General features: G+C 52.8%; 1 protein-coding gene across 3 annotated transcripts in view; it reads right to left on the bottom strand.

Annotated features, from left to right (window-relative positions):
• CEP164 (centrosomal protein 164) overlaps positions 1 to 17,769 on the bottom strand; it is a 32,194-nt gene extending 14,425 nt beyond the window's left edge. For 2 of the 3 annotated variants that reach the window (XM_027655387.1, XM_027655388.1), the window contains exons 1-11: positions 17,686 to 17,769; positions 17,006 to 17,161; positions 15,827 to 15,931; positions 15,407 to 15,518; positions 14,535 to 14,763; positions 12,763 to 12,915; positions 11,718 to 11,849; positions 11,293 to 11,370; positions 4,656 to 4,733; positions 3,580 to 3,657; positions 323 to 408 (exon numbers count right to left, since the gene is read on the bottom strand). In XM_027655387.1, coding sequence (XP_027511188.1) covers positions 323 to 408; positions 3,580 to 3,657; positions 4,656 to 4,733; positions 11,293 to 11,370; positions 11,718 to 11,849; positions 12,763 to 12,915; positions 14,535 to 14,763; positions 15,407 to 15,518; positions 15,827 to 15,920 — 1,040 coding nt within the window. In that variant the 5' untranslated portion in view covers positions 15,921 to 15,931; positions 17,006 to 17,161; positions 17,686 to 17,769. Of the gene's footprint in view, positions 1 to 322; positions 409 to 3,579; positions 3,658 to 4,655; positions 4,734 to 6,106; positions 6,551 to 8,827; positions 8,948 to 11,292; positions 11,371 to 11,717; positions 11,850 to 12,762; positions 12,916 to 14,534; positions 14,764 to 15,406; positions 15,519 to 15,826; positions 15,932 to 17,005; positions 17,162 to 17,685 lie in introns of all 3 variants that reach the window. The other variant, XM_027655386.1, reaches the window with a different exon arrangement.
• Between the last annotated feature and the right edge of the window lie 281 nt (positions 17,770 to 18,050).

Raw genomic sequence — 18,050 nt, 5'->3', positions numbered from 1 at the left:
AGACAGAGGAGCTGTAAGGGAGACAGAGGAGCTGTAAGGGAGACAGAAGGCAGAGCCACAGCTGGAGCAGCCACCAGGAAATGATGGACAGGCAGTTTCACTGCTCACCCAGCCAGAAGTGGTGCTGAGAGAGTTCTGAGGGGGTGGTAGGAGAAGGGAGAGGTTTAGTGGGAAAGACCCTGTGAGAAGCTGCAGCATCCCAGGGTGTTGTACAGGGGACTCCTGTCCAGGTCACAGTGAGCAGAGCAGGGAGGACAAGGCAGGAAGGGCACCAGGAGCCAGAGCTGCCCACGCCTCCTGAGTTGCTCTGTTTGTACCATACCTCTCAGGAGCTTTTGTTCTTTTGCTTTGCTCTTCCTCTATACTGGCTTTGCTTTGGTCTTTTTCCTCTTCTCTCAGCTCCTGGGCCTGCAGGTAAAAGCAAACAGGGTGGAGTTTGTGGCTCCTTCAACATTAAAGACCTTACAGGGGGTTCTGCTGAAGGTCCATGGAATCAGCACTGAGCCCAGGGACCACACAGATCCACAGGCTGTTCCAGAATGTTGGATGTGCCAGCCTCCTCTCCTGGGGGTAAGCAAGAGGCTCCAAACATCGCAGGAATGCCTTGTAGGAATGCTGCCAGAAGCACAAGAGGCCTGGGAGCTCAGCTGTCTCAGTACAGAAGATGAACTCCCTGCCAGCACTAAGCACTTGGGACACAGGTTTGGCTTTTACCTGAAGGTCATTTCACATTCCCAAGTAACACTAAACTTCCTGAAAAATGTAGGACAAAAATCTCCTAAAAGAGAAATGTCACACACAAAATAACATGGTGGGGCCATAAAACAAATTAATGTATTGGCTGGGACCAGAATCCCATCAGGGCTCAGTCCTGCCTCCCATCCTGGTTCTAGGGCAGCTTGTGTTGGGCAGCATACACACACACAGAGTCACCATTCCAGGGATTTCTGCCTCTAGGACACATCAGGGTGGGCACTGCCCCCTGAGCAGCACACTGAGCATTCAGCTGGCTTATTTATGACACAGGAAATACTTGAAATGTGAATAGCGAACATTTGAATGTGAAATAGTATCACCTGCTCCTTTCCCTACCTGCCAGCTCCCAGATCCCTCTGTTCCCACAGCACAGGGGGAGGGGAAGGACTCCCCTCCTCACCTGCCAGCTCCACAGGAGGGAACAAGGGCTCACCCTCCCTGCTGAGAGTTTGGGTCCCCAAAAACACATCCCATTCATAAATTCTTGGTGACCACAGACCCAGCAGGTGAGCCCAGCCCCTTCTGTGCATGGAGCAGGGCCAAAACAACACAGAATTAAAACAGCAGTAATTTATGCAAATGTTCAGTGGAGCAAACAGCAGAAGGATTCCCTGCAAGTGCTGTCACCTTCCATCACATCAGCCCAGGCAGAGCTCTCCAGCAGCCCCCCACCCCCAGCCCCCCTCCTGCCCCTGTAACTAATGACTCCAATTCCCGGGAACGAGGAGCTCAGCAAATGTTTCCTCGCTCAAAATGGGCTCTGTCACTGCTGCCTGGGAACGGGAAGGAGCCAGACAAATGGAGAAGGATAACAGTCACAGGGCACCTCTGCTGAGCCCAGGCATGGGCCTTCTGCTGCCCCTCTGACCACCAGGGCAGTCCCTCCCCAGGAATCGTGGGCTGCAGGAATCTCTGGACACATTTGGAAGGTGAAGACAGCACTTGTCTGCAGGAAACGAGGGCACATTTTAAGCCCTGTCTGTGGAATTGTCAGATCCTTGCCCCTCCTGCCCCAGCTGCATCCCCAGAGGACACCTCACACACTCAAGACACAAAATCAGTTGTGTGAACAACAGGAATGACAGACCCTGGGCCATCTCCCTCTGCACAGCACAGATCCCAAGGGACTCAGCAGGAGCATCTCACATCAGCTCAGATCGCGCCTGCATCCCACTCCTCACCCCTGTCCCCCTGGGCACAGCAAGGTGCCAGCACTGAGCACTTCAGACACAGCTTTGCCTTTGTCCTGAAGTTTGGGCACTGACCAGGCTCCCCAGGGCAGTGGGCACAGCCCCAAGGCTGCCAGAGCTCAGGGAGTGTTTGGACAATGCTCTCAGGCACAGGGTGGGATTGCTGGGCTGGGCTGTTCAGGGCCAGGGTCAGGACTTGGTGTGATCCCTGTGGGTCCCTGCCAACCCAGGATATTCTACATTCCATGATCTGCACCTTGCACTTTCAGTCTCTGGTAGGGGAAGGGTGGAAGGAGCAGCCTTCCTTCTGCCAGCAGAGCAGCCAGGTCTAGCAGGACACATCCCACAGAGCCTCTGCAGCCACCACAGCTCCTGCCAGACACACACCAACCAAACCCCTCCCATTCTGTGCTCGTGGAGCTTCCAGAGGTGTCGTTTTTTAACAACAGAACATTTTGCCAGTACACTCAAAGCAAGGCAGGCTCCTTACACATGGAAGCAGGCACATTCCTACAACCAGAGTCATTCCAGCCGAGCCTCTGTGTACAGACACAAAAGAGCAGCTGCAGTTCTGCAGGGAGCACCATTTCACACCCAGCCCTCCCCAAACAGGGCTGTAATAAACTCCAACGTGGCTGCTCCAGCAAGCATTTGCATGCACAGTGCCTGCACTGCAGGGAGGGAGAGGGGGAACACAGCAGGCATATGTTTTGTTTTCCCTTCACATCTGATTATGCTCATTATTAGGCACAAGAGGACAGGTGTATCCTCCAGACACAACCTCACAAACCGGATTGCTCCTCTCTGCTGGACAGGTGGGGAGTTTGCCACTCAGGGTCTCCTCCAGAGCAGCTGATCACTCACAATCAGCACAAGGCTGAGTAACCCCAGCTGGATCCTGCCCTCCACGGCGCTCCCAGCCAGCCGGGATGGAGCGGGAGAGCTCCAGAGGAACGTGGGGCTCAGGAAGCCAACTTGGCAACGTGCTGGGAAGACAAGGGTAAGCCCGAGATGCACAGCAACCTCCAGTCAGAACTGCCCAGCCACTGCTGCATCCCAGGTTAACATGGCATAAGAGCACAGGCATATGCTCACACAGTGCCACAGACTCCCTGAAAGGAGCCCATTTTCCCTCCACATGAAAGCAGGCAAGACAAACCAAATGCTTAAAAATAAGCTTCCCTCTACCAAAATCTGTCAGAGGGAGTTAACCTCCTTTTCCTCCCATTGATTCTATCGTGTTTCTGCTACACAAATCCTTCCTATCTGCTTAAGTGAAAGAAAAGGACAAATATAGCCACAAAAGAAGAAAGTAAAATAGACTCTACTTCCATCTTTCCCCAGGAAAGCCATTTATTGACACTCATTGGGGCAGGGAAAGCACACAGGGGAGCCTGCACGTGTGCACCCCTGAAGCCATCCCTGACTCAAGGTTTATGTTCTTTATGTAGCTCCATCCACCTCACCTCTGCAGCAAAAACAGTGCCCTGGCAGTGCTGCTCTGATCCCTGACACCTCACTGTTCACCTCTGCAGAGCCTTCACACTGACAGCATCACACTGGTGGTGCATCTCACCCCAGTATTTCACCTGCCTGTTCACAGATCACCCCTGATCACACACACAGAGCTCACCTTGCACACAGGGCTGTCTAAGACAGGAGCCCCTGCATCCAGTACTTCTTCAGAAAGCTGGCTCTGGAAGCCCAACACCTAAAGAAGAAAGCAGAAAAGGATCAGTGTCTGATGAGAACACACAGGGTTTGCCAAAGATCCTGAGATCAAAATCCTGCCATGGCTTGGAATCCCCACTCCCCACCCCACTGACAGGTCAGCAGCAGTTCCCTTCACTGGGTCCCTAAGGAAACCCTCCCCGTGGGGTGCAGGGACATCAATGCCACACAGGGAGGACACTGTGGGACTGAGAGCTCTGCCACACTCCCAGTGCACCCTTCCACTTTGACCACAGCAGGCAGGGGTGACACATGGTACATCCAAAGGGCACACGACTTCCCCCAGCCTCCACTGCTCCCCTTTATGATACTACTGCACATTTCCTCTCATTTTTTTCCTAAAAGTCAGCTCCCACAGGCTGTTCATCCTCCAAGACAATCCTCCCTCCTGGCAGAGTCTGTGGGGGTCCTTGCACTTGGCTGCACAGGGCAGTGTGTGCACACACGTGCCCGTGGGCAAGCACTACACAAGGCAGAGCCACTTGCCAACACAGGCTTGTACCAACCCCAATAAATAATGATATTCTCAGCCATTTGCTGGCCATGCTGCCTCTGCTCCCACTGGCAGATGGCAATGGCAGCTTCCTGTGGAGATGAAGAGATGCTGATGGGCATCTCCCCCCATCTCAGGGCTTCTCTCCTGCCTGCCCTCCCACAGGCACCCTCCAGAGCCAGGTCTCCCAGCCACACACACCCCCCTTAGCAAAAGCTGCCGAGTCCCTTAAAGCACAATTTTTACCCTGCTTATTATTTTCCTTTTTGCAATTATCTGAGCACAGTCCCAGCTCTGTGTGACCTACTTTTCCAGGGATTCTGCCTCACCCACAGACCCAATCTGCAAGGGGCAGGGTGACAGTGCTGGCCTGTGCCACAGCTGTGAGGGCACTGCAAGAGGCAGGCACAGAACTCCCTGGCTGCACAATCCCAGAGGAACCCGAAGCCCCACACCCAAGGGACAAGGAGTTTTTGGTGACTCACCACAGGCTGAGCCAGCTCCCTCTTGGAGCCACTGGAGACGTGTAGGTCCTCCCCACTGATCCCTGATGCCTTTGAAAGCTGAGAGGAGAATGCACATTACAGCCTGTACATGTCTTACCCCTGCAGCTTCACCTGGGCATTCCCAATATGACAACTGGCACTGGGAACATAAATCAGTCCCCTCTGTAACACAGGAAACACAAGGTGACTGAACCAGACACTAAGGGTATGATCCACAAGACAAGCACAAAACACCACAGGTAGGGGGCAGGAGATGGGACTGGGGAGGGCAGAGAAGTGCTCTTCAAATACCCCTGATAAAAGGCACTTGCTTCCTCTCCATCTGCAAGGATGTCTGCAGCTCTTAGAGCTCCCAGCCCACCACCAGAACAGTACCATGGTCTCTTAAAAGCACTTTAAAAGCTCATCTTGCTGTGCCTAAGTGCAGTGAGGGTTGCTACATTCCCACCATCATGAAGCCACTGTTCAATGGGAACACCCTGTGGCCCTGTTGACTTCAGCAGGACAACTCAGGTGCAGAAGCACCCAGGGAAGGGTTTGGAAAAGCAATGCTTTCAGCTTTAAGCTCTTCAGGACAGGGTATGTTTTCCAGGCTCAGCTTTGTGGTTTATCATTTCTTACAGACATCACGCATCAATGAACTAGAGAAATCATCAAAATCAGCAGGAAGGCAGCCAGATTGGAAAGAGATCATTCATCAGAGCCCATACCCTAACTCAGATCCTATTCTGGAGTATGACCACGAGCAGACAGTGCCTGTCTGGCAGCCCAGCTGCGGGGCCAGGCCACTGTGACACTCTCCTGTCAGGCTGCAAACCCAACACCCCCCCGGGTCTGCAGTGGCTGTGGCCAGTTCCCCTCCCAGAGCGGGCAGGCTGGGAGGTTCTGTGCTCAGAGGAGAGCTCCAGAGCCAGCCCCAGGGCTCCATCCTTCCTGCTCTGACCTCGCAGCTCCCGTCGCATCGGCGGCGGATCTCGCGGCTGGCGCTCACTTCACACCCCGGCCCCAGCGCTGCACAAGCTGAGAGAAACAACAGAAGGAGGGGAACAAAGCAGCACGGACAGCTGGGCTCGGCGTGAGCTCCATCCTCAAACCCGCTCGCTCAGGGCAGACGGCAGCGCTGGAAGCTGAGATTATTTCTCCTCCAAGACTCCAAACACGCCTCGCAGTTGAAGGTTTTGCCTGTCGGTGGCTTTGGACAGCATTTGGTGCGTGCAGGAGAGAATGATTGCCTAGCTCGATCCTGAAACGCCAGTCTGGAAATTCAGAGCACTTTGTGCCCCCCCAGGAACACCCTGCTGACCAGGAAAGCGCTTGCACTGGCTCCACAGAAAACGAGGCAGTGCCCCAAGAGCTTTCCTGAGTCAGGGCCTGAGGAGATGACAGGAAGAGCCAACACCAACCCCAAACCATGCAGGCAGGTCTCTTACTTCACCAGCATCCAGCCTGCTCTCTGTTTTTGGATCAGCTGCTGCTTCTTCCCTCACTTCATCCACCATCTTTTCTCCACAGGACACGGTGTCAGCAGTGGCAGCCAGGCTCCCCAGCTGATCTGCCTCAGCATCTTCCACAGCTGCAGGAGCAGCTCCAGGCTGTCCAGGACCACTGGGCACATCCATCCTTGCTGTGCTCCTTTCCCCCACAGACTGGGGCAGCTCCTCAGCTGCAGGGACGTCACCTTCCACCTCAACATCATCTTTGTCCAGTACCTCATCCCCAGCAAGTTCCCCACCAGAGTCCTCCTTGTTCTGGCCAGACAGGCTGCTGTCAGCATCTCCAGGAAGGATTTGAACTGGAGATGGAGGGCACGCAGCATCAGAATCCAAGGAAGACTCTTGCACTTCTTCAGCATGTCTTGATTTTAAAGATTCCTTCTAGGCAGCAAGTCAAACACAATTATAGCCACAACATTCTCTCTAGGGGGACGCAGGGGTCAGGAATAGCACAGGCTCTCCTACAGCAAGCAGCAAAAAAAAAACCACAAAGCTTTGGGTGACTTTGAGACCTGTTTGACTTCTTTTCACACAGTCCCATTCCAAAACAAGGGACCTCATTGAGATAATCTCATTCATTTCTCAGGCTCTCACTTAAGTTTTTTCATCTGTTGGGTTTTTTTTTTTGTTTGTTTTGTTTTGTTTTGTTTTTTTTCCACAGGGTCTCAGTGGATAAGAGTGGGCAGCACCCCATGTGCTCCACAGCAGACCCATTTATGCTTCCACATCGGATCTGTTCAGTAAGAGATGGGAATGTGTTAAAGACCATCACTGGTCATTCTACTTCTGTCTCATGTTTTAAGCAGAGAACAGTAGGCAGGATCATCATCCCACCTTCCAGCAGTACAGATTTGAAGGTGGGCACTGACTGAAGCTCAGAACAAGCCTGTGACTAACACAGGAGGCTGAGAGATGGCAGAACCCACCGGCCTGGGGAAAAAAGCGACCCCAAATCAAAGCCTCGTCACCCAAAGGCTCCACTGCCTCTGCCAGCAGCAGGGACACCACAACACCCACTGTGGAGAGTGGAATAGCCAGGAGGGAGCAGGAGAAGGTTCCCTCATCAGCATGCAAACAGCCCTGCTGGCACGTCCCACTTTCTCACTGTTTTATTAATGGCGTGGTGTCTCGTCAAACATCCCCTCATCAAACATCCCCTCATCCCGCACACGGCTGTTCCGGCTGTTCCGGACACCCAGCACACATTTTAACGGGTTATTTTTATCCCAGTGCCACTGGAACACTGGCAGCTCCAGGCCCGGAGCTGGGGCACGTTCCCTGGCGTGCCATTTGTCTGTGAGACCTTCTCCTTGGGCCCGGGGGAGCCATCCATCACGGCTGGAGAGGCCAAGGAAATCCAATCACCGCGCCCTTCCCAAAAAACCTGCAGTTCTGAGCATCACCTGTAACTCCCTGTGCTGAGTGACAGCTCGTGGCCCCTGTGCAGAGCAGTGCCTGGCTGGCAGAGGTCCCCAGAGTCATTCTGCAGCCTCTGGGAAGGTCTCAGTGACACCAGAACCCAGAGAAAGGTGTGCAAGGGCCATTTCTCTAGGGCTGCTCCAGTGGAGGAGCTCTCATGCTGCCTCCTTTTATCTGGGGATTAGGGTGGCTGGAAAGGTAGGCTCCTCTTGGACAGACTTGCTTCAGAGTTCTCCTGAGGACATCCCACCAGGAGACCTGACAGCACCCAGGATATCCCACAAGACCAAGCTGGGTTTTGATGCTTGAACACAGTGCACAGGCACAACAGAGCAGAGCAGTGCAGCAGTAATACTGTGCACACAACAGGGTTTCTCTCCAGGTAAGTTCACTTCAGTTACTAAAATATCCCAGAATAATTTCTTTAGCTGGCAGAATCCTATTTTAAGAGCAGTTATAGACAAAAAGTTTTGTTAATGTTACACCTTGATGAGCACAAATGCAACTCTCCAGAAGAGGGAACTGTGCCAGTCAGAGACACAGATAAAAGAGGAGGGAGGTTTTCCTCCTGCAACAGACTATGGATTTTCTATGGATTTCAGAGCTGGGACAAGTCAGTTGGGTCATAATTGGCTTTCACTGATCTTTTCACAAGCTGCAACATGTTTTATGTGCACTGAGTGGCACTAAATGATGGGAAATTCCTGCCCATCAAACCATTACTTCCAGTGATTGTCATAAGTCTGGAGAAAAGCACATTGATACCAACAGGACCAGGTTTGGAAAAGACACGTGATCCAGAAGTGAACTATCAGGATAAACAGCACACACCAAAACTCAATCCAACTCAACTCAGAAAGAAGGATGACCTGCCACCTTTGCACTTCACCATGCTGAACGTGAGAGTACAACACATCTCACATTTTTTCGACCTTTAAAAGGAAAAAAGGGAAACAAATCTCATGCTGCATGGAGGGTGACGTGTTCCCTTCCTGCTCCCTGATTCCAGGCTGTTCTCAGGCACAGAGAGGGGGTTAGGAATGCCACAACTCATATCTGGGCAGCATTTGCCCTTGGATTTCACGTTTACACCTCTCTCCATGCACATAACACTTTAACCAGCAGAAGAAACAAGACAAGCAGCCACCAGATGCAACCACAACACTAGAAGCTGCCTACTGCATGCAAAAGCTCAGTGACACTGTGCAAGCAGGAGGGAGATGCCAGAGCCACCATCACCTCTGCCAGGCTGCCAGCATCCTCCACAGGACTCCCGGGGTGCTGGGGAGCAGCTCCAGGGGGATCAGCACCATCAGCCAACGGGCTGCTGGGGTTCTCCTGCTCTGCCTCGCTGTTCTCCTGGAGGAGGGGGTGACACAGCCACTTGCAGAAGTGCCCAAGTCACCTTTCCAAGCTGGGAGAGTCACCCACTGTGACACTCTTCCCAGACTCTTCCCAGCTCCAGACTCCCTGTGAGCTGTATCTCCACACTCCCCCAGCACAGGGGACAGTAAGGCTACACACACAGCAGCCATTCCTCCCCCCACACCAGTCAGCCCTGTGCTGGTATCCCAGGGATGTGTTTCCTGGGAAGCAGCAGCACTGCTTCCTGCACTACATCCCTGTGGGAACACACCAGCTCTACTGCTCTGTGTTCATGTGCAGAGGCAGCTCCCTTTCACCCTCCAGCTAGTAAAGAAGCCAGGAATGGTAATTTCCCAACACAAAGGACCCCCTTGATTCCCAGCATTTACCCAGAGACTGATGCAAGGTGCCAGCACTACCACAGGACTCTCCCCAGGCACCCAGAGGTGCTGCCAGACCTATTTCTCCTCTTGCCCCTTCCAGCATTATCCCCAAGACCTTTTGGATTTTAGGGAAGAGTCTCCCATGCCTGCAGGGAGGACTCAGGGTGCCAGAAGGCAGGAAAGCAGGTTCAGCTGAGAGCTGACCCCACAGGCAGCTGAGCACACTGAGCTCTGGGAGAGACCCTCTTTCCAAGGGGACATTCAGACTACTGCACACACCTCACACCCCAAGCTCTCCAGCATCTGACCTGGGTTACATTTTAAGTGCCTTTGCCCCACTTAACCCACTCCTTGCTCCAGAAATGCCCACTGAGGGGGGAACATCCACCTCTCCTCTCTCTTCCCAGACACTCCAATGCTGCCTCCACTCACCCCACATCCCGTCTCTGCAAGTCACTAAAACCACATATTTCCTTTGAATACAGACACTCAACCCTGACCACGGGCTACACGAAGTCAGTTTTTTCATCAATTCACCCATTGCTGCTTAGACTTCCCCCTGTAGGACTTGCTACACAAACCCTTTGCTCTGTTTTGCAAGGAAGCTGGAGAATGGCTCGGGAACAGTCTGAGCCTCGCTCCCAGGAATGCTTTTCTACTGCCACCTCATGGAACTACAAAAGAATTCTATTTTCCAGTGGGGCACTGCTATCTTATCAGGACTAGGACATCACCCATCTGGGTTAACAGCCTGGCTGTTGGGCAGCAATTGCCATTCCATAATAGATTCCTGAAGCCCCATCCCCAGGGCACTGACATGCCAAGACAGCTCTTTGTTCCTGCACACATTAACATTTCAGTGAGGAATTGGGCCCCCACAGGCTGCTTGTTGTCTGGAGATGAGAGAGTAAGGGCTCTCTTTGTCACATCCACTTTAGCATAAGCCTTCACAGATCCTGCCCAGCACCTTGAATGGGTTCTCCAGCAAAGTACTTTACAGCTTAATTTTCGTGTGCTGTGAAAAGGATAAGGCAAATACTCTAAAAACACTTTAAAAGAAATTAATTTGCCTTTCAGATACTGGAACAGGATTTTCAAAGCAGTGAGAAAGGATTAATGTCAGCACAAACAGTCGGGCCAAATCACCAGAGCTGCTTACAACGCACTTCCCATTGTGCCCTTGTCATCTTAAGCCTGATCCCAGCTAAGGCAGAGCACAGGGAAAGCACAGCGTCTGCACAAGGCCTTGGGTGCACTGAATGCTCAGTGTCTCAGCCACGGGATTTATCCCCAGTGCAAAAAGAAAGAAAACAGGTTTTGTGTTGCCACAGAAAAGTGGCCACGTGCAGCCCACATTAAGGTCCTTGTGGGACCGAGGGACAGTGCAAGAGCATTCCCAGAGGACATTCCCTTCTCCTTTCCCCAATGCCACCACTGCAAATTCAGCTGAAAACGAGCCTTCTCCTTACACTCACTGCCAAAAAACACATGGAAGCAAAGTGTGCCTCCTCCTCATCGAGCCTTCCTCCCACAGCAAGTGCAGTGGCACCTCTGACCCGAGACCCTCTTCCTGCTGTTCCCTGGAAAAGCAGGTTTCCACCTTGCCTGGTTCACCTACGTGGCTTTAGTTTTCTCTCCTTTGGAGTGAAACAAAGTGCAAAGATGTCTCCTCAACTCCCAGCTACCAAACCACAACCATCCTCCTTCAAACACAAAACCTGCCTTCAGCACCCACCCCACTGCCCCCTGTGGGCCACATCTGGCTTCTCACACACCCCCAGCCCTGAGGCTGTGCCTTCCTGTCCTCCAGCCTGCTCCAGGTCGTTCCTAAGTGACACAAGAATCTTGTCCCTCTGGCACCATTCCTGCACCCTCATTCCCTGGGTGCTGGCAGTGCCTCAGCTCCTCTCCCAGCAGGGCAGTTTCACCTGCCCATCCCATCACCCCTGCTCTTACCTCAGAGTCAAAGCTGCCTCCCAGGGCGTTGACATCCAAGTACAGGTTTTTTAACAGTCCTGATGTCCCACGGAAACTCTAAAAGCGTTAAAAGAAGGAGATGGCCAAAACTGAGTCCTGCCCTCTGCAATCCCACGGGAAGAACTGAGGCTTCCTCAGCAGTGAAATAAGGCAGCAGAGCCATGGCAATACACCTCCAACCAGCTCATTCTGGAATTGCACCATGGCAGGTGTTGATTTGAGGGGATTACAATGTGAAAACAGGTTTTGGCCACCAAACAGCACAGGGAAAATGCAGCACAAATTAAAAGCCCAGAGGCAAATGGAACAGCCACAGCCAAGCAGCCATTACCAGGGGAGCATCATGAGACTTCATGCACTCTGGTTACTGTCACACACACTGAGAGCCAAGGCACACAAACTACCTCATTTTCACTGTCGTCCTCCTCGTTTCTCCATTTATCCAGAGCCGCCGTGTCCAAGGAAATCTTCTCATCATCACAGAGCAAGCCCAGCAGGTTCCTGGTGTGCCCAGTGGGTTTACAGATCTCTGCGAGCTGTGCAGGCCAGGAGAAAGGGAAGAGAGAGGACAGATGACAGGAAAGGGAAGATGGAAACCCACTGAGACCCTGGGCAGCTGCTGGATTCTGGGAAGGAGCTCAGGACTTCACTGGCACCCCTGTGCTGCCAGAGCCACATCCAGCTGGGAGAGATGTTCTTAACGAGGCCAAAGAGGCTCCTGTCCTGTGGGGGCACATCTGAAATGCTCCTGTGCCTCCAAACACTGATTCAGGCAAGATCATAATAAAATATTTGATATCACCAGTGACAAGACTTAACTCAGCAAGAAAACCTTCAGTGAAGGTGTTGATTTGTATGTTTTGCACATACATTGCTTCACTTACCATTAAAAGATCAATTTCCCACCACTTAACAGGTTTGTTTATTTGTAAAGGTGATTATTTGTGTGTTTTGCACATATTTTGCTTTGCTTTCCTTTAAAAGATCAATTTTTTACCACTTAACATTGTTTTATTGACCCAAAGGTCAGTTTCTATAAATAATCATCCAACATGATTGTAGGTCTTTATCAGGAAAGCTGTTCTTTTAAATTTTTTATTCTCACACAGATGAGTGAAAGTATTGTTTATTAGACTGTATTATCTGTATTGTTCACCATGCTTCACTTGCCCACCAAAGTTCTGCTAAAACAAACTGAATAGATTTTGTTTCCCCCACAGTAACTGAAACAATTCCTTCTTTAAATCTGCTAAACACAGCAGAAGAAAGCTCAGCACTAATTTAGCACTGGGCTCCCTAGAAATAGAAGAAGAAAAGAAATACCGCTGTCTGCTAAAAAGCTGCCTTTCAAAGCCAACAGAAGATCACAAATACTGTCATTTAAGCTTCTAAGTGTCCCCATGGCTGTGAGCCTTTGCAGTGTGCCTTCCAGGGAAGAGGGAGCCTCACCTGTGTTCCTTCCCTGGCCATCAGGTCGGAGCCCACCACACTGCCCACGCTCGGGGACCCACGAAGGACGACGGACTGAGACGGAGCGAGGCCACGGAGAGGAGAGAGGGTCCCCAGGGGCAGCTGGATGGGGGCCAGGTGGGGGCCCAAGGGCTGGAAAACAGAGAGGGGACTCGCTGACAGGAGAGCAAAGGTGTGCAGCTCCCTTTGGAAAGGGAGGAGGTGCCCCCCTGTGCAAACACAGGCTGCTGAACCAAGCCCACCTGAAAACCTGCTTGGGGCCCCCACAGCCACCAGCACACAGGACAGGTGAGGAAACACACTGATTTATTCATATATTTTGCCTTCCAAAGACCCATCTGAACAGGTCCAGAATGCTCCTTTCTTTCAGAGGGCAGCAGGAGCCCTGGGAGCCATCCCACATCCTCACCTCTGAGCAATGCACACTCACCCCCCAAGTTACCATCACCCAGAAATGTGACCATCCTGTTGGACACCATGGAATTCCCCATCCCAGGAGTCTCACCCAGCACAGGTTAAACCAGAAGCACGTGTATGCCAGGGTTTTACTTCTGGCACTCCAGGGTTTTCCCTGTGGCACAGCACTACAACCAAGGGCTGGTGCTTCAGCAGAGCACGTGTGTTTTCAGAAACCACAGTCCCTGTGCCTTACACAGGATTCCAGACTGAAATCAGAGTTAATTCACTGATGGATGGGAGCAGGGGGATGTTATCACCACAGCGATGGTAACAGAATAAATCACACTCTGGGCTTAAACTAATTATTTTCTACAGATGGCCATTTAACCACACGTACAGAACAGAGAATGTTCACTGTCCTTCAGCAGAGACAAATGTGCTTCCATCAGGCTAATTAAAACTTTTGGGATAATCTACAGTTTATCTGTTATTTATAGTTCTTATCAGCTACCTGAGCACTACCACACTGGTAATGAGAAACCTGAACTGGCAACTCAGTGGAGCCACAGCTGGGCACCAGCAGAGCACAGCAATCCATTAGTGCTACACACAGTGACCTTTCAGTTCATTTTTGTCTTCAGAACAAGAGATTCAGTAAGTTCTTATCAAATTGAGGCCATTACTTATGGACAAAGACAAAACAACCCAGAATGTCCTCCCCAGGTGAAGGCAGGATCTGTGATGGGCAACAGAAGGAAAAGTTTGGGCAAAACTGAGCAAAATGGTTCAGCTATTCCCAGAGGAAGGAGAAAATTACAATTACAGATGGGTTCCATCACACCTGTAAGTCACTTCAGTGTCCTGAGATGCAGGTGCAGCCACCTAACTGTGCTCAGACCTGCAAGGCCATGGGCCAGTAACCACTGGGAATGCTCCTCCTCCCATGTGGAAAAGGCTGTTCAAACTTTCTCCCATTTTTCTTCCATTTAAGAGGGAATAGAGTCCATTTCTCAAGGTGCCAGCCGTGGATGAAGGAGAGCTGACTGCAGCTTGTGGTTTCTTATATCACCTTAACCAACTCACCCTGGGACTCAAGATTCAGCAAGCAAAACTAAGCTGCAAAGAGCTGAATAAGCCATTCCCCCTCAATTTAGACTGCAGGACCTCCAGGGAAAAGACCAACTTCACAGTGTGCTTACTACAAAGAGCCCTTATAGCCCAAATTAAAGGTGATTTTGTGTTCAGTGTTGCCAACTCACTTGATTTACTGCCCATCACCTGGGTTTGAGTTCAGAAAGCCCTTTGTGTCCCCTCTGCCCTCCCCAGAAGCACCACAAGCAGAATCTACTCACAGGGGATTGCTTCAGTAACTGCTTCTCCTTCTTGTCCTTCTTCTCTTTCTTTTCTTTCTTCTGCTTCTTCTCTTTCTTCTCTTTCTTCTCCTTCCTCAGGCTGCCCTGTGCCAGCAGCTTCTCCCTCTCCCTGATCACCAGCTCCCTGTACTGCTCATCACAGGGGTGCTCCCACATGGACTGGCCCGTTGCAAAGTTGAAGTAATACACATCACCAGTGGTGTCCTGGCTGCTCAGCAAAAACCGGCGTGAAAAGATGGAAGAGCACATAAAAACACAGCTGCACAGGCCAGAACATCCTCGCTGGGTGGCCCGACCACCTGGAGCTCAGTGAAGAGGAGCATGAAACCTCCAAGAGGCCAAAAATACATCAATGTGGGGAAGCAGCCCCTCCTAGGATGCTCATGACCTTATCAAGCTTCCCCAACAGTTTTTCCCCCCTTCTTCTGCCACCCCAAAAAGCCCTGAGCTCCCTCATCCACAGGAAGTAAAATATTGTGGTAAAATATCCCTCCTGCTCACCATCAGAATGCCAGGGCAGCACACAGAGGGGAAGGACAGGAAGGACCAGGAGTCATAGACTGGCCTGGGTTGGAAAGGACCTTAAACACCCTCCCTCCTGCCATGGGCAGGGACACCTTCCACTACATCAGGTTGCTCAGAACTCCATCAAACCTGGCCTTGGACACTTCCAGGGATGGGGCAGCCACAGCTTCTCTGGGCGACCTGTGCCAGGGCCTCCCCACCCTCACAGGGAAGAATTTTTCCCTGATATCCAACCCAAACCTCCTCTCTGTCAGTTTGAAGCCATTCCCCCTTGTCCTGTGACTGGGAACCACCCCAGGACCACCCAGCTGCAGCCAGAGTCTCACCAGGGCTTCCAGTCAGGGGGTAAGGGGGCCACCAGGCACTCCCTGGCCAGCCACAGCAGCTCTGACTCCTTCTCGGGGTCAATCCCGATTATCGGTGCAAAGTTCCGGATTTCTAGGAAAACACGAGAGGAATCTGTGAAGACAGTCTACACCAGCCACTACACAGTAGAACCACCCTCCCAGCTACAGGAGGGAGCACACTGGAAAATCCAAAACAAAGCTGCTCAAAGCCACCAGCACGGTCCTGCGTGTCCACAGCAAACAAAGAGCTCATTTTTCAGCCCTGTCTTCTGCGAAATTCCACGTATTTTACCCTCTCCACCCACCCCCTCCCCAGTTCCCGCTTTCTGAAGACACCTAGAAGTGCCCTGTGTGCCTGAATCCCTTCTCCCAGCTCCCAGGAGGACAGGCAGCGCTCACCTTGCTCATCAGGAACGTAGGAATCATTGTAATCTTCTTCCAGAATGAGCTGGTTCCCAATGCACACGGCCCCTGCCATGAGTCCCCTCTCCATGGCTCCCACACCCGGGGGGAGGGAAGGAAGCAACACAGAGTCACAACTTCCCTCAGAAATGAAGGTTCCCTGTCCCCCAGCACATGGTAGAGCCCTTCCACCTGCAGCACACACAGCAAAACCAAATCAAAGAGCTTCCACACACACTTCCCGGGGCTGCGGAAACCAGGAGCAGAGCTGAAGCAGCACAAAGTTATAATCAGATCCCCCAGGCCTCTGAGTTTCTACAGAGGAGATGAACATTTGCTTCGGGCACTTTTTAACCAGAAAAAAAAAAAAAAAAAAAAATAAGCTGAAAGGAGAAAGGGAAGGAAGAGAAAGCAAGCAGCTTTCCCAGAGCTCAGCTTTGAGAGAAGTCTCAGGGCTGGATCAGCACTGCCCAGGGACAAGGCAGCTTCTCCCTACTTACCTTCACCTCTCCCACCTTCTCAGAGGACACTTCAGAAGCTGTAAAAGAGTCCTAATTTAACACACCCCACCTGTAGCCCATTGCTTCGTTATTTAACTCACAGACCACACCACAGCTGGGCCCTTGTAACCCATCCAGCACAGGTTTAGGCAGTTGGACTTTAATTACCTCACCCCAAACATCCCCAGCTGTGGCTCTGCATGGCCACCTTTGGCCAGCACGAGCCTCCCACCACTGTGTGGGGCCAGGTGCCAGTGGCAGCACAGTGGGGACCGTGACCTGCTGCTCAAACACAAGGTCAAACCTTTCAGCCTAAAACCCCCCAAATTCTCAATGCACAAAGCATTCCTCTGCTATACTCACGAGACCCAGGGGGTTGCAGTACCTGCCAGGGGTCTGGGCAGCATTAACACCCCAGTGATGACTGCTCAGAGCAGGATCACCACCCACTGCCTGTAACCAGCCGTCGCTGCCCTCTTCACCTCCCTCTGTCCTCAGCCCACTCTGTATTTATAACTCTTATGTAAAACGAGTCTCAGAAGCAGCAACTAATCCTGGCAGTTTCCAGGCACAGATATCCTCGGGACGCATCAAAGCAAAACAGCATCACGGGGCTCACACCACCCCCCGCCCTGCAAACGTCCCCAGTTAGAGCATCTGAATGTGAGCAACTCACTCAGGGCCTTCTGTTCGTGTTTTCCTGTCCCAGCTCTAACTCAGTCCCGTTTTCCATGCCCGGAATTAGCGCTGGATGGCTCACTCTTCTCTTGGAGACGCTGCCTCGGCGCACCCGGGGAGAACTTACCGCGGCCTTTCAGTGCTTGAGAGGCACCTATAATAGATGGGGACAAGGGGGAACGGTTTTAAACTAAAAGAGGGGGGATTTAAATTAGATATTAGGAGGAATTCTTCCCTGTAAGACTAGTGAAGCCCGGGCACAGGTTGCCCAGAGAAGCTGTGGCTGCCCCATCCCTGGAAGCGTCCAAGGCCAGGTTGGACGGGGCTTGGAGCAACCTGGGACAGCGGAAAGTGCTCATAACCAGGGCAGGGGGGTTATGAGCACAAAACCGTTCCCTGGTTCTATGCAAAGCGAAATTCAAACCTAGTGCAGCCTGGAGCCACGGGAGACGCGCAGCTGGCGAGGAGGAGAAACAGCTTTGACTAATAAAGCATAAAATAAAAGCAAAGAGAGAGCCCTTTTCGCCCAAGTCACGACAGCGCACACGCGACAGCCGGGAGCCGGCAGACCCCAAGTGCGGCGGGAGGGTAGGACGACTCCCCGCAGCCTCCCTTCCCCGAGGGGAGCCTGCCCTGGGGCCGGGACCCCCCGAGCCCGGTCCCCCCGTCCCCGCTCACCGTGGCCCCGGGCCCGGACCCGCTCCGGGGCCGCCGCCGTTGCCGGGAGCGCGGGAGCAGCCGCGGCCGCTGAACCGGGCCCCGCCCCCCACGCGCGATTGGCCGGCGGGGGGATGCTCGGCACCGGATTGGCCGGCGGGGAGGAGGGACACATGACGTCACCGAGGCTGGGCCGCCGGAGGGGGAGCAGCGGTTGCCATGGCGACGCGTGGGTACCGCCCGCGGGGCATCCCGGCGGGACCGGGACCGGGAGCAGGGAGCGGGACGGGCACGGGGAGACGGGCCGGGAGGGGGACGGCGGCAGCGGGGAGGGCCGGGGCGGGTCTCCCCGGCAGCGCTTCCGCCGGCGGGCGGGCTTTCCGGGG

Source organism: Corapipo altera, unplaced genomic scaffold (assembly GCF_003945725.1).
Source record: "Corapipo altera isolate COAL_440 unplaced genomic scaffold, ASM394572v1 71, whole genome shotgun sequence".
Lineage (NCBI taxonomy): Eukaryota > Metazoa > Chordata > Aves > Passeriformes > Pipridae > Corapipo > Corapipo altera.
The sequence above is the reverse complement of the archived record's forward strand: the minus strand, read 5'-3'. Positions and strand labels throughout refer to the sequence as shown.